This window comes from Podarcis erhardii (assembly GCF_964252035.2).
Source record: "Podarcis erhardii genome assembly, chromosome: 9".
NCBI lineage: Eukaryota > Metazoa > Chordata > Lepidosauria > Squamata > Lacertidae > Podarcis > Podarcis erhardii.
In genome coordinates, this window is record NC_138512.1 from 44,223,906 (window position 1) to 44,239,503 (window position 15,598).

Here is a 15,598-nt window from a genome sequence, read left to right on the forward strand (position 1 = left end):
GTGGTCAGTTTGATAATTTATGCTTCTGTTTGGGTCTGTTAAATAGTTGCAACAATAAAGTCAACAATGGTAATTTAAAACACATCTGTCAAGTCAGTTGTGCTACCTTTTTATGCCTGCTAATGAAAGTAAATCAGGGTTGGCACCAAGTGATTCATTTGTAAGAGGGATGCTTGTTTATCTTTGTGTGCTTGTGACCCATTATAGGAAAGAACTAAACCATTCATCTGAACAAGCACTGACAGCTGGAGCCACTTCTAATGCTATGTACTCATAAAAGTTCTAACTAGTTTATTTTTGTCTGAGGTATTAGGATGATGTCTGTGGCAAGTGACTGACTGGGGGAGGAGAACTCTTGGGGAACTTCCATTCTTAGTCTCAAACTCTCCCTCTTGATATTATCAGTGCAAAGAAATGAAAACAAGCCCTTATTGTGCGGGTTTTTGGTGCCATCACCACCCAAAATGTAAAACCCATAATGAAATCAAAGGAAGCGAACTTTGGCTGGATTGTTGAAAATGGAGGTAAGGGCAAAAAAGCTAGTTTCATTAGTGGAATTTAGAAGACTTGACAAATCCAAAATTGGCACCAGCAAAAATATAGTATCCTTCTCTTACTAAGTTTGAATAAGAAATTCATTGTGTGTAGCTGGTTGGCAGACCTCTTGAAATAACTGCAATTATCACTGCCCCGACTGGGGAACTTTACCCATGGAAAGGAAGTATCTCCAGATTTGAAAGAGAGCTAATTGAAATCAGCAGGGTGGAATTCCCTACTGGGAACTACTAAAATACTGGTCTTCTGTGTACCAATATTTAGGACAGCTGTTCCTGAACATTAAAACTGCAGGCAACCCACATCCGTTCTGAATAATGTGAAGTAGCCTGATCACACATCTCCCCTGGACCTGATGTAGCCACAGACTGTCCTTCTTACTGTTTCCTCTCTTCCACATCATTTTTCAAACTGATGAGTCGCATAAGTCAAATACAGCAGCCATTTATAATTAAATGGGAAAGCTGCTAAGTTGAACAGTGCAAAAGGTATGGAAAACAGCATTTTAAGGGGAATTCTTAATTAAACTATTAAGTGTGTGTGTGTGTGTGTGTGAGAGAGAGAGAGAGAGAGAGAGAGAGAAAGGCACTAACACATTACACAAACTTCAGGATAACGTCAATTTGCATTTGAGATGCAAGTAATTGTCTTCAGCTAAGCCACTGAATCTGAGTGACAGCTTTGCGTTCTGTACAATCTGTGTATGTTGTTTTCTGGCACAGTTGAATTAACTATGCACTTTCCTCGTAAGTGCAGCACAGCTCCCCCCCCCCCCCCGCTTTCATATTTATTCTCTTAGACTAGTCTTCCCCAGACTACAAACCTCAGCATTCCTAAACATTGACATACTGGCTGATGATTATAGGAGTTGTGGTCTGAAACATACAGAAGGCATCAGATTGGATAAAGTTGCCTTAGACAAAGAGAACCCTGTGCAGGCCATTGTTTGGAGCTCTGTCAGGAAAATGTATATAACCTTGTAAATAAATCTATTGATTTACAAGCCCCAGATTGATTAGTTTAATTTTCCCTTCTTAGCTATGCATATGCATGATGCATTAAGATGATATAGTCCATGAATTAATATAATGTTTGCACGCTGACATGATCGATCTCTACTGACAATGGTCTATATAAGTAAGTGCAAGTGCCAGCTTTTTCTTAAGTTGTATTGCGTGCTATACTGTAGTGTACAGAGTAAATGCAAGCTACTAGCATAATGTTGTCAGTGTACTAGTGGAATAGTGTATTAATTACAACAGGCTCTTATCTGTGAAACAATATATCATTCAGAGAATAAGTGTTTGTTCTTGAGATAGTGGTATTGCTGTGGTTTGTTGTGTCTCTGAATTAATTAAATTACTTTATCTGATTTGAAATTAGAATAGTGCTTGCTGTCAGCTTACATTTGGGAAATCCAGGAAGCTAAGGGATGAGTTTACTAATGGGGAACTGCCCTGAAAGCAGACATAGGAATTCCTGGATGTTTTCTAGGGTGCATTTACAGTACTTATGGGGTGAAGGTTTACTGTGCCCACATGATTTCAACACATCCCAGAATCCTTCAGATACATAGAGGCATTTTTGCTACATTTTCTTGGCATATATGTATTCTCAAAATACTGTTTAATACCATTTGAAAACTTTTGCACCGGGGTGACCAAAGGCAAATGAGCTTAACATGCATCTCTGTAAAGTAATAGAGAACCTTTTCATATTTTTTGACTTCTGCAAAGTTGCAAAAACTTTTATCTGTTTGGTTGGCCGAGATGTGGAAATTGCATTCAGCTTTAGCCAAATAGGACTTTGAGCAATGAGATCAATTTAACCCTCTTTATTTATTTTCTTTCATTTGTGCCTTGCTTCCCCCCTACCTGCCCTACTATGGAACCCAGAGTGGGGTACATGCCGTTCCCATGTGGTCAGTTATCCAGGCATTGAACACATCTAGACCAGTGTTGGCCTCAAATACCTTCAGTCAATAATCTGGGACATATTTTTTCATATTCTGTCTAACACATATTCTATCACTTTTACCTTTCCCCTTCACTCTTCCCATATTCCTCTCTGAACTGTTCAGCTCTTCCTCAGCTGGAAATTTGCGACAGGTTTCCTTCTCCACTTCCCAGACTATTAAATGATGATGGTCACCCATGGCATCTCTTTCCTCATTAGGGATTGTGTAATCAGAGCTACATCAAACTCCTGTGTCATCAATGTTATAATTTAAATCCCCCAAATATTTTAGTGCTAGCTGCATGCAGAATATCCCTAATCTCAAGAATGGTTGATGCACTTGTATTTTGGGAGAGAAAGATGTGGGAATTGCAATCTAGAAAGAGAAAAGGGAAATGAAGAAAAATCAGGGAAAGAACTTCAGAGGAATCAGCAGGATGGACTGTGAAAAGCAGTACACCAGGTAACAAGTGGTATGAACTGGTGGGTGGTGTCCCATGCCACAGGGATAAGGCATTGAACTGAGTGTATGGAAAATTAGATTTGGCTCACATGACCACACTGCTAGTAGTGGCAATGAGCGCTGTACTCATTCCATCTGCTTTTTTCTTGCTTGCTCCACAGTGAGCACTCTTGACAACTCAACCCACATCAGCTGTGTAGCTGTTTTGCAGAGGCTTAGAGATGTAGATTCAAGTTGTGGTCATAGTGAAGCAAGCATATGAGAACTTATTCTACATCTGCTGAAATCCATATTTTCCACCATCAGTCTGCAGCCCAGTGGGAGAAAACCATAGAAACTGAGAGGATTCAGGTAAAAGAGCTTATGGGGCTTGGCACTATCAATGAACAACAAGGAGGTGCATTTTTAACTACTGGGAGTGATACCCTTTGAAACTTTTACCAGCCTTTTCCTATCAAGAAATTCCAATGTAGAAGCCGTCCAAGGCCTCGACTTGAACAAAGTTCTTCCTATGTCTTGCAACCACAAGTGCATTGTTGGATCTTATTTAATTTTTGACTTTCCACACTGAGATTGCCAATAAGGTGTCAGTTATCTGCTGTCTGTTGCGAAATGTGGACATTTGTCCAGGCTCCTGGAGGGAGAAGATTATCTCATTTCAGCAAGGTAATTGAAAAGTGATCAGATAGTAAAGAATCTTCAGATTGCCACAACTAATGTAAAAATTGATTTCAACAGAGCACTGGGAGCTGAAAACTCACTGTATTTTCAGTCTACTACTCCACTCCCACAAAACAAAACCCAGCATCTACTTCTTGAAATAGGTCGTTATTATTATATTTGCTGATATACCCTGTGATATATTCATGTGAGTATTTGTCTTTCCTATTACACCAGTTGGTATTTGAGTTAACCCCTCTAGCTATTGTTGAACCACAACTCCCATAATCTCTGATTATTGGCTATGCTACTTAGGGCTGATGGAAACAACACCTGCAAGTTAGCTACTTGGATGTTCAGCATGGAAATTAGAGTGATATCTGATTAAGTTGTAAGCTGACTTAAGCATAACATAAGAACGTAAAAGTGTGCTGGATCAGGGCAGTGGCAAATCTAGTCCGGCATCCTGTTGTCTGTGCTCAACCAGATGCCCGTGGGAAGTCCTGCAAGCAGGACCTGGGCACAACAGCACCCTCCCCTCCTTTGGTTTCTAGCAACTGGCATTCAGTAGCATTGCTGCCTCTGACAAATGGGGGTTGAACATCACCATTAGGGATAAAAGTAAAGGTAAAGGGACCCCTGACCATTAGTTCCAGTCGTGGCCGACTCTGGGGTTGCGGTGCTCATCTTGCTTTATTGGCCAAGGGAGCCGGCGTACAGCTTCCGGGTCATGTGGCCAGCATGACTAAGCCGCTTCTGGCGAACCAGAGCAGCGCACAGAAATGCCGTTTACCTTCCCGCCGGAGTGGTACCTATTTATCTACTTGCACTTTGACGTGCTTTCGAACTGCTAGGTTGCCAGGAGCAGGGACCAAGCAACAGGAGCCCACCCTGTCGCAGGGATTCAAACCGCTGACCTTCAGATCGGCAATGGGATAATTGGGACACCACATGTGTCCCAATTATCCCATTAGGGATAGTAGCCATGGAAAGCTTTATCCTCCAAGAATTTGACTAATCCTCTTTTAAAACCATACAGGTTTGTGGTCATCACTGCTGCTTTGAGGAGCAAATTATATAGTTTATGCACTGTATGAAGAAGTATTTGCTTTTGTCTTGTATCTTCCAGCATTCAGCTTCACTTGTTGAATACTGTAGGAGTTACTTCGAAATAGGCCTGTTTAGGATTGTGCTGTAAGTCATACTCAGGCGTAATGGACCTGCTCTGATACCACCCATAATAACACTGTTCTTGCAAGAGCACTCATGAATTCATTGAACATGTGACTGTGATAGGGATGTGCCAGTTAGCCATTCCCCTGACATTTGTGGAACCTTTTGGCCACATCTAATGCAGGGATCTTGATCACATGTGAGTGTTCTTCCCAGGAGTTCAGTTGAACAAGCAGATGTCAGGTCCGTGGCCAGAAAGGTGCACACATTTCAGGGCTGTATCTGTGGCTAGTGCATTTCCTTCTTCTTGCTCTGGCTTTCAGTGAAGCTATGAGTGGCGCTGTCTGAAGAGGGATCCAGACAAAAGCACATCTGCATTTCCCCCTGCTGCAGCCACATGTATGCGATCAGATTTAGATTGAGCATTCAGCACACCTTGTGGAATAAAGGAGTTGCTTGCAAGTTTAAAAATTCACAAACTGAAGAATTGGCTCTTATTTCCTTCAGTAAGGTGCCCTGCATATTTCTAATACTGTTCTAAATGGGATAACATTTTAAGATCCCCATGTGGACGGGAAAGAGATGTGCTTATGCTTCTGGTGTGATTAATTTAACTAATGTTCTTCGGCTCTGCCTGCTGTGTAAGTTTGTTTCCCTGGTGTATCAATTAGTGCCATTTCTCCGCGGATCTCGTTCAGATGTGTACAGCTCTTCCTGAAAATTGTTATTTGTAAAATATGTAGAAATGTGGATGTACATTTAGGTTGTTTTTCTTCAAAAAACACATTCTGTACTGTATAGAAGGAGCTGTTCATCTATTATGAGAAAAAAAATATTAAAGAATCTCGCTTTGGATGTAAGCTGTATAGGCATCTGAAGCAGCTCTGGGTAGAGTTTTCCCATAATGACATCAAAACCATCTATCAAAGCCTCTGGAGACAATGCTACCTTTTCACTTCAGAACATTTTTTTTTCCTGTGGCACATCAAGGCAGATGAACAGGAATAAGGAAAGAATTCTGACATTTCAGTTCTCTTTGGCCATATTTAATGCCCTTGCTAGCTTCCCCTTATTTCTGTTGGAGAGAGGATATTTGTATTGCAAGAAGAGAACCTGAGGTTGCCCAAAAGCTAAGGTGATATTAATCATAAACTAACTGGCCAGTACAAAATGTCTTGGGAAGAGTTTTAGGATTGCTTGGTGGAAAGATGTGCTTTCTGAATCAATATGTCTTTTTTATACTTTTGGATTTGTGGTTTGCTCCTTCCAGAAGCCTGGGGTGGGAAATAAGTATAAACACATATTTTTTAAGAACCGAGCAAATAAACTAAAACCCAAGCATTTTCCCAGTAGAAGCTTAAATCTGACTTCCAAATGCTGGTGCAGATAAGGTCATATAATAGAGGTGTGCAAAAGCTTTGTATGAATCCCAAATAATGAGCTGAAGTGGAGGGAGGCTGCCCCAGAGGGATTTTGGTCTTCTACACAGCAGGACAAGATCTTACCAAGGCAGGCATGAATGGAAGCAGAGATCCATGAATTGCTTTGTGTGCCTCAGCAATGCAGAGGGCTTTTTGTTTTTTTTTTAAGCTGCAGATGAGTATCTTTGAAAAGTAAAATTTTGTTTATAAGCTTAACCATTAATGCCAGGATGTGAAAGGAGGAGGAAGAGGAAGCAGCTATGTAAACTGAAAACTAGAACTCTAGCTTAAGGAAAATGGCAAGGTCCTTTGTGGCAGTCAGCAGGGGAATTGGGGTCCTTTGTGGCAGTCAGCAGGACTGACCCACCCATGAGGCAAGGTGAAGTGAACGACTCAGGCAGCAGGGCCCACAGGGACAATGGATTCAGATGTAGAACTTGATTCCCTCTACTTGTTCTGGATGTAGATCTTCATCCTTGGCCCGGGGCGGGGTGCATTTTGTGGTTCACCTCAGGGACCAAAATATCTCTGCAGGAGGTGTTCAGTTGCAGCACGCTTATTGATTAGTAATATATTTTTCAGTTCCAAGATATATAGGGCATCTGTAACTATTAATATCCTCATGTTGCACAGAATAAAGAGAGAAAGAGAAATTAAGTCATTCTTTTGAGGTGTTGCTGTGTGTTTTGTTTCACCATTTCATGTGCTGATATGATAAACCCTTCTGTGGAATATAGATTGCAATAAATTATAATTGTGGGGGGTTTTTTAGTTTCTAAATTTCCAAGGCACATTGATTTCTCATTGCTTCCTTTGGGCTTGCTATGGACCCTAGGTTGGTCTCCCTGGTTGTGCAGGGGGCCTGGTAGGAATTTTTCCATTTGGCATTAGGCTTTTTGGTTTTTTCGCCTACCTCGTAGCAATTGTCACAACTTTCGTGGTATTGGTGGGTAGGTTAGGCATTGGAATAATGTGTTGTGGTGTCGAAGGGCTAGGTGTGGCCATCACCTGCGCCTTCAATTTTTGGGTATTCCGTTAAAGGAATCCGGCGGTTGTGTATTCTGTCTGATGCCTGCTTGGCGGGAAGCCATGGCACGACCCTCAGTGACATCAGGGGAGAGCCTATAGTTGGATTAGCATCAACAGGCTCCACCTTCTGGTGAATAAACCCCCTTTGTTTTTTAAACTCACCCCTCTCCAAGTGGGTGGAGTCAGCTGACTTATTCCAATGCCTAAGCCAATACCTTTTCACTTGCTGTAATCAATAAAGTTGTGGCCTTTTCTTGCCCATTAACCTTATATCACGTGTCCTTGTGTTTCATTCCACTGCGCGGGGTTCGGGTCCTCGAACCACAATGTTTTATGCTTCTGTACTAATATTCACTTTAATGTTGAGGTTCTAAGAAATATGATAAAAGGATAAAAGCTAGTCAAGTTGTACTAAGAACAATGTATTAATAGTTGAGCTTTTACTAGTTAGTTAGTTAGTTAGTTAGTTAGTTAGTTAGTTAGTTAATTGATTGCTCTGGTCTGAAGAATCTCATGGCTTAGCCCAGCCTTTGCCAACCTTGCACACTCCAGATGTTTTGGACTACAATTCCCATCAGCCCCAGCCTGCGTACATTGGGAGCCCAGGATGACACAGACTGACTTAGCCTATTCTTCAGCTATGTTTTGAAACTTATTTGTGAAGATAAACATGCGTCTTAGAACTCTAAATAGTTATAAATTCATTTTGAAGATGCTCCTTGACATGTCAGCCAGGATTCTTGCCTTTCTGCTAAGAAAGGGCAATTTTTATGTCTCTTTTGGAAGTTGTCTCCATTCTGCTCAAGCTGCAGTCCATGAGCAATGAAAGGTCACCCCTGCTCTTCTGTTCAGAACTTCTTTCAAGCTATTTTTCCACAGTATTTTTTCCACTGCATTGTACAAAGTCTCATGATTTTCAATACATCATTTTAACTCCCTCAAGTTATCCAACAGAACCTAATTGAGACAGAAAGTTAATGATACAGAATGATACAGAAGTACAAAACAGTCTGGTGCCTGTGAATTCTCTCATTGGTATAGATTGCATGTATGGAATCATGATTATAAAGGGTATTTTTTGTCTTACATAACACACTGAAACAAGAAAGACTTTCACAGTCTTACCATTGCATCCACAAAGCTAAAACACTACAAGAGTCCTACCAGAAAAAAGATCCTGGGTTGTATCCAGGCATTACAGTAAAATTATTTATCCTAATTGAATGGTGGGTCCTAACAAACCCATTGGGGCATGCTTCTAATAAACATGCATAGGATTGTGCTGAAAGTCAGTTGCACTTAGCTCCCTTCAATTTCTAACTTTTCACATGGATTTCAGCTGATTTAGTTTGGATCCAGCAACTTCATATAGGAGATGATACCAACTGAGGCTTTACAAGCTTTTTTACATGCATAGTACAGATATGTCTAGGAGTGAGTTGTTTGAAGCAATACAAAGGAATGTACAACACTGGCTATCAAAAATTAAAAGCTGCTGATAGCAAACTCTATTAAAGGTGAAGGTACCCCTGCCCGTACGGGCCAGTCGTGTCCGACTATAGGGTTGTGCGCTCATCTCACTTAAGAGGCCGGGGGCCAGCGCTGTCCGGAGACACTTCCGGGTCACGTGGCCAGCATGACGAAGCTGCTCTGGCGAGCCGGCACCAGCGCAGCACACGGAAACGCCGTTTACCTTCCCGCTATAAAGCGGTACCTATTTATCTACTTGCACTTAGGGGTGCTTTCGAACTGCTAGGTGGGCAGGAGCTGGGACCGAAGGACAGGAGCTCACCCCACCACGGGGATTCGAACCGCCGACCATGCGATCGGCAAGCCCTAGACGCTGAGGTTTTACCCACAGCGCCACCCGCGTCCCTAGCAAACTCTATTATCAGTGAGTAAATGTTTGAAGAATTTTTACACAGCTCTTCAGCCAAAAAAGGCCCCTGGAGTGCCTTTCAGATCAATAAGAACAGGACAGTGTTTTCCCTCAAGCTTACAATTTTAAAAAGATAACGCCAAAAAGGAAAGTGGGTTGGGAGGGAGAAGGAAATAAGCAAACTCAGGTTGCAGTTCTTTGTTACAAGTGGTTGGCTGGAGGAAACAGTTTGAGAAGAGGAGGAACCAAAAGTCACTAGTGCCAGTGAAGTGTCGTAGTATCTCCCCATCCCCACCCCCGGTTGATGGAGAGAGGGCCCTGGCTTCTTCGCAGAACTGGTGGTGTCTGTAATACTTTCTTCTTCCCTTTCTTGTAGCCTGAATTGACATGTTAGTGGATGAATCTGAGTAAAACTCTTGCTTTTCTTTTGTTCCCTTTACAGTGTTGTGAAGCTGCTGAGTTAGTAATCCTGGAGCGGTGCTGTGTTGTGGAATTCAGGAATAAAGCAGATGTTTCAGTAGTGCTCAGTAAGTATGATGCATAATAATTTCTCTCTCTTCTTTTGGGGGTATTTCCAGGCCGTTAATATTTTTCTTTAAATATGTTACACAATATCTATGCATGTATGTATGTACGTACGTACGTATGTAATATAATTTATGTCCTGCTTGGTTGTAGAAAAAAACCTCAAAGAGACCTACTGCTCAGCAAAAGGAACAGCTAAAAAAGGAAACTGATTTTCTAGATCCATTTGAATCAGGATTTTAGCCTGGTTTGGGCACAGAAACTGCTTTAATCACGCTGTATGATGGATGACCTCTGATGGGAGAGAGACATGGGAAATGTGTCCTTGTTAATTTTCCTTGGCTTTTTAGCAGCTTTCAATACCATTGACCATGGTATCCTCTTGGAGGGGCTGTCTGAGTTGGGGCAGGATGGTTGCAGCACTTTGTGGTGGTTCTGGTCCTATTTGGGCCCCATGGAGCCTTCAGGACACAATTTTAGCCCCTACACTGTTTAACATCTACATGCAACCACTGAGTGGGGTCATCCAGAGTTTTGGAGTACATTGTGAGCAGTATGTTGAAGACACACAGCTCTACTTCTCCTTTACATCTTCAGTGGATGTGCCGAATTGTTGTATAGTATTGCCTCTGTAATAATGGACTTGGTGAGAGCCAACAAACTGAAGCTCACTCCACCTAAGACTGAGGCTCTGTTAGTGGGAGGTTCCCTAGACTGGATGGATGGGAGGTTGCCTGCACTTGATGGGGTTACACTCACTCTGAAATAGTGGATACATAGCTTGGGGGTAACTCCTGTATCCTTTGCTGTCAGTTGGCCTTAGTGGTGCGGAGTGCCTTCCATCAGCTTGGACTGGTGGCCCAGCTGTGCCCCTATCTGGACAGAGATAGCCCATCTTCTGTTGTCTATGCTCTGGTCACCTCTAGGTTTGATTACTTCGATACGTTATACCTAGGGCTACCTCTAAAGACGGTTTGGGAACTTCAGCAGGTGCAGAATTCAGCAGCCAGGTTGTTCACCGAATTAAGATGGTTTGAGCATATTCCACCAATCCTAGCCCAACTGCACTGGCTGCCAATTATTTTCCAGGCCCAATTTAAAGTGCTAGTTCTGACCAATGAAGCCTTAAATGGCTCAGAACCACAATACCCTAAGGCCCATCTCTGCCCATATAAACCAACCCAGAACGGGCCTTTTCTGCAGTGGTTCCCTCTTTGTGGAATGGTTTCCCCAGCGAGTTTCGTTTGGCACTTTCATTATACATCTTTAGGGGCCAGGTGAAAATGTTCCTCTTCAACTAGGCCTTGGGCTGATTAACAGTATGTTCTTTTAAATGTGTTTGTGGGAGGGAGGCTATTGGTTTGCTTTGTTCTTGTTCTTGTTTTTATTATGTACTTTGTGGTTTTCTTCCATAATTTATGCTGTGGACTGCCCTGAGATGTTCGGATGAAGTGCAGTACACAAATTTAATGAATTATAAAAAAAATGGGATTGCAGTGACTCTGATTCACTGTTCCAGCAGTATAGGACACGTCCAATCTAGTTTATTAAATATAATTGTAGAAGCAAAAATAATGTGTAACAGGGTACAGAGATGAACATGTTTAATGAAGAAGCTGCTCTAAACATATTATAAGCAATCAACCTGTCATCAGAGGACTTTTGTATATAAAGGCAGCTCTGTTTCCAACCAAGAAGAGACAGCAGATTCTCTTGAAATATAAGAGGCTTAAAAACAGCACTTCATTTGCTTTATAGTGGTGTGGTACATTAAACTTAAATGTCAATCATTACCATTTTGCTCTCATTTTATTGATATAAATATAAATAACTTTTAAAAATATTGGGAATCCAAGTGGACGGTGTTTTCATCTTTCCTGAACACACAAATATGCCTATGTGTTGAATTTCTTGAATACAGTGATCCATACTCAAAACACTCATCTCCCTCTGTTCCATTGCCCTTGTAATAAATAAGAGATGTAGAGCAGGATCTCTGAGGATCTTAGTGTCTGGGATGGCTAGTGAAAGCAAACATTCTCTGACATAATTTTTAGAAATATGTGATGTGATTATATTACTTTCCTATCCCAAAGATACTTTGTATATATAATGGTGATGACAATTTTAATCTGAAATATCAACATAAAAGTTGCAATGACAAAAGTGGAATATGAATGCTATTATTTTAAAAAAAACAGGATAACAAAAGATAACAAAAATAATTAAATCTTTATTGGTGGCTGAAAGTTTGACTTTCAAGTGATCGCTAGCGTTTGCATAATCAGTAAGCAAGAGATGATTTCATCACTACTAATTTTAACATGAATTCAGGATTTAGTTAGCTTTGTGAATCAAGAGCTTCTGATGTCTGTAGTTCACTTATCTTGCAGATACAATTTATATATCAAAGTTCAGTTCTCCTTTTGTTAGAATGTATGGTTGTGATAGTGCTTTATTTTTCAGAGGTTCATTATTAATATTCTCAAGCATTTTCCACTACTGTGATAATTCAGAATTACTATTTTACCAAAGTTCCCCAAACAATTTTAGCTATTCGGAAAGGCAACATTTGCCATTTAAAAAACAATTATTAAAAAAATTCTGAGAAAAGTACAGTGACCCCTGTAAAATATGATTGGAAACTAATACATGGCAAGAAAAAGGCTTAGTTACCATGACTATATGTACCAGATTATGCTTGTTGACTTAGCTGACCATGGCAGCCTTTTGATGTGACAGTAAACTGTGGTTTGCTAATATGTTCAAATCCTCCCTGGCCAACTAACTGACATTTGTTTGTGGCCAACAAACAACACTCAGAAATCATGGCTTGAAGCTGGCTTATGAATCTCAACTTGCATTAAACATGGCTTGCTCTTAATATCCAAACCTGGTAACCTGGTTTAATCCTAGATGGTTTTGGTGCTCTACCTCAGATCTGTAGACACTCACATAGCTGAGCAAGTCTTGCTTGCACTCTTCTGGACCTCCCACTGCCCCTCATTTTGCCTGGCAAGAGGCTTCCTATTCCATTCACTTGCTCAAAGAGAAGGCCTCCCTCTGCAGCCTGTCCACTTAGCTCTGTAAGCCTTGCAAGTAGAAGAACATCTAAGGGGATCACAAGCCATTTTACCAAATTCTCTCTAGAAATGCATGTCTAAAGCACAACTTTGCTCTTAGCAACCTATCCCAATTTTTTAAAGTGACATCATTTCAAAAAAAACACCTTGAATGCAAGCATACAATAGTGACCTCTGTTCCTCCACATTGGTCATGGAAGAGTAATGCAGTAGTACCTTGGGTTACATACGCTTGAGGTTACATACGCTTCAGGTTACAGACTCCGCTAACCCAGAAATATTACCTTAGGTTAAGAACTTTGCTTCAGGATGAGAACAGAAATCGTGCTCTGGCGGCGTGGCAGCAGCGGGAGGCCCCATTAGCTAAAGTGGTGCTTCAGGTTAAGAACAGTTTCAGGTTAAGAACGGACCTCTGGAACGAATTAAGTACTTAACCTGAGGTACCACTGTACTTGGGACTTCTCAGCTGATCCTAGAGTGGTCCCCAGAGAACTGTCTTCATGGAGCCAGATAGTTAAAATATGATTGCTCCTTCAGGGTAGTGATGGCAGAACCCAGGTGTAAAGATTGGAAACTGCCCATGGCAAGCAATGGTTTTAGAGAGGGTGGGGAAAAAAATCACATATACTTTTTCATGTTTCATTGGAGAGAGCACAAAGTTTTGGGGAAAGTCAAAGCACACAGAGGTCAGTTTCTGTACACATCTGCATTAACAACATCTTGGTTATAGTATCAGGACTCCACTCTTGCAGACTTCCCCTGCTGCTGCTTTGGATACCCAAGGCTCTCAGTAGCTGGTATATATGAGACAAAGAGACAAATATTGGATCAGGGAAGAGAGAGGCATTTTTGTTGACCTATGAATCAGATGCAAAAGGTACTCCGAAATGTACCACAATGAGGTGATAATTAAGTGGCTTTTTAAAAGAAAAGAAAATGTCAAAGGGAGCTCAATCATTCAGCTCACCAGCTGAAGCCATTCTTTTTACAAAAGTCATCCCTTTTATTTATTTATTTTAAAAAAGGAAGCAGTCAGTGCTCTCAATACCCCATGCTGTTCTAGGATAAACTAGGTACCATCCTTCTTGATAGCTTTCACCGCCAAGCGTACTATGGGCATGAGCACTGGTGTTTCAGAAAAGAAGCAGCAACAGCAGCCGAGGCAGAAAGCTCCAGCAGTTAAGCAGACCATTTCTGGAATATTTGGGCAATTGGCTTCACTATCAAGGGCATAGACAGCTACTGGCGCTAAGTCAGCCTTCTCAGGAATTGCCTTGTCTCCTCATCAGCCAGTAAAGCGAGATGAGCGCCGCAACCCCAGAGTCATCCGCGGACCCCTGGACTTAACGGTCAGGGGTCCCTTTACCTTTACTGTCTCCTTTAGGATAAATTTGTGCTAGTTGTGACTGGGATCTTCCCGCTCCACTCGTCGTCGTGACCGTTTTATGTTCCAGTAGGGAACATGACAACACAAATGGGCTGAAATCACATTATTATTATTATTATTATTATTATTATTATTATTATTATTAAAAATATTTCTAGCCTACTCTTTATCGCCAACTGAACCCAGAGTGGGAACAATGGAAACAAAGCACAGTATGAACACAAATAATAGAAGTGCAAAAATATGCACAAAAATAGGAGAATAGCAACTTTCCACTGACTTTGTGTGTGCATGTCTATTATAGTAATTGATTTAATCTCCTGAGCACAGTTTGTGCAGGGACATCACTGCAGAAGCCCTGTGGAGCATGTAGAGGTTGGATAGCTTGTGTCCTCCTTTTGGGGAGATAATTGAACTCTGCATTGTTTAAGTGCATTTGCCTTGTTTAGGAAACAGCCTGATGAATCGGTTCTGATGTAGGAGAAGTTGACTCTTAAGTAAGAATATAGGCATGACAGCATGACATTACTTCAGATACACTGAAACAGAAGTTTCCAGACCTTTCTATATAGTGAGAAGGTGGGGAGGGGTATTACTCAGAAGGGTGGTAGGAATGGGTGATTGGCAGATAGCTGTGATGAGCCTGTTGACGACTCTTAACGACTGCAATAGGTCTTACAGGAGGAAGCAAGGGGTGAAAAGGTGAAAAATGGCTTTGTCATGTATAATGAGATAAGAATCCAAGGTCTTTGTTCAGGCCAGGTTTTTCCATTGTTTTAAGTTTGGTGATAAGTTGTAATTCAGCAGCTTCTCTTTCCAGTCTATTTCTGAAATTCCTTTGTAGTAAAACAGCTACTTTGAGATCTTGTATAGAATGTCCTGGGAGATTGAAGTGTTCTCCTACTGGTTTCTCTGTCTTGTGATTCCTGATGTCCGATTTATGTCCGTTTATTCGCCATAGATAATCTCAGAAACAACCCAGACATCATAATTAAAGAAGCGGACAAAGGTGGAGCTGTCGTCATCATGAACAAAACTGACTACATCCAGGAGGCTCACAGACAACTTTCCAATACCGCCTTTTACATAAAATTGGATTCAGACCCCACACAAGAATACAAAAAAGAACTGAACAAGATTGTTAAGGAGCTACCCCCACACATCCAAGAACAGATCCTCACTAACACACCAACAGAACCTCGACCAGGAACTTTCTATCTTCTACCTAAAATACACAAACCAGGAAATCCAGGACGCCCCATCATTTCAGGTATTGGCACTATTACAGTGGGTGTCTCCGGTTATATGGACTCTGTTCTGAAACCATATGCCATCAGTGCTCCCAGCTATGTACGTGACACCACAGATTTTCTGAGGAAAATACAATCTTTAAATAATCTTCCCAACAATACTATACTAGCTACTATGGATGTGGAATCCCTGTATACCAATATCCCACACAACGAT

General features: G+C 41.3%; 1 protein-coding gene across 7 annotated transcripts in view; it reads left to right on the forward strand.

Moving 5' to 3' along the window:
• The window catches only part of INPP4B (inositol polyphosphate-4-phosphatase type II B), a gene marked incomplete at its 5' end in the record, with an annotated part of 286,774 nt that overhangs the window by 106,914 nt on the left and 164,262 nt on the right, over nucleotides 1–15,598 (forward strand). For all 7 annotated transcript variants that reach the window (XR_014160193.1, XR_014160194.1, XM_081876074.1 and 4 more), the window contains one exon: nucleotides 9,579–9,663. Coding sequence is in view for 5 of the 7 variants with exons in the window: in XM_081876074.1 (XP_081732200.1) it covers nucleotides 9,579–9,663 (85 nt within the window). The remainder of the gene's footprint in view (nucleotides 1–9,578; nucleotides 9,664–15,598) is intronic.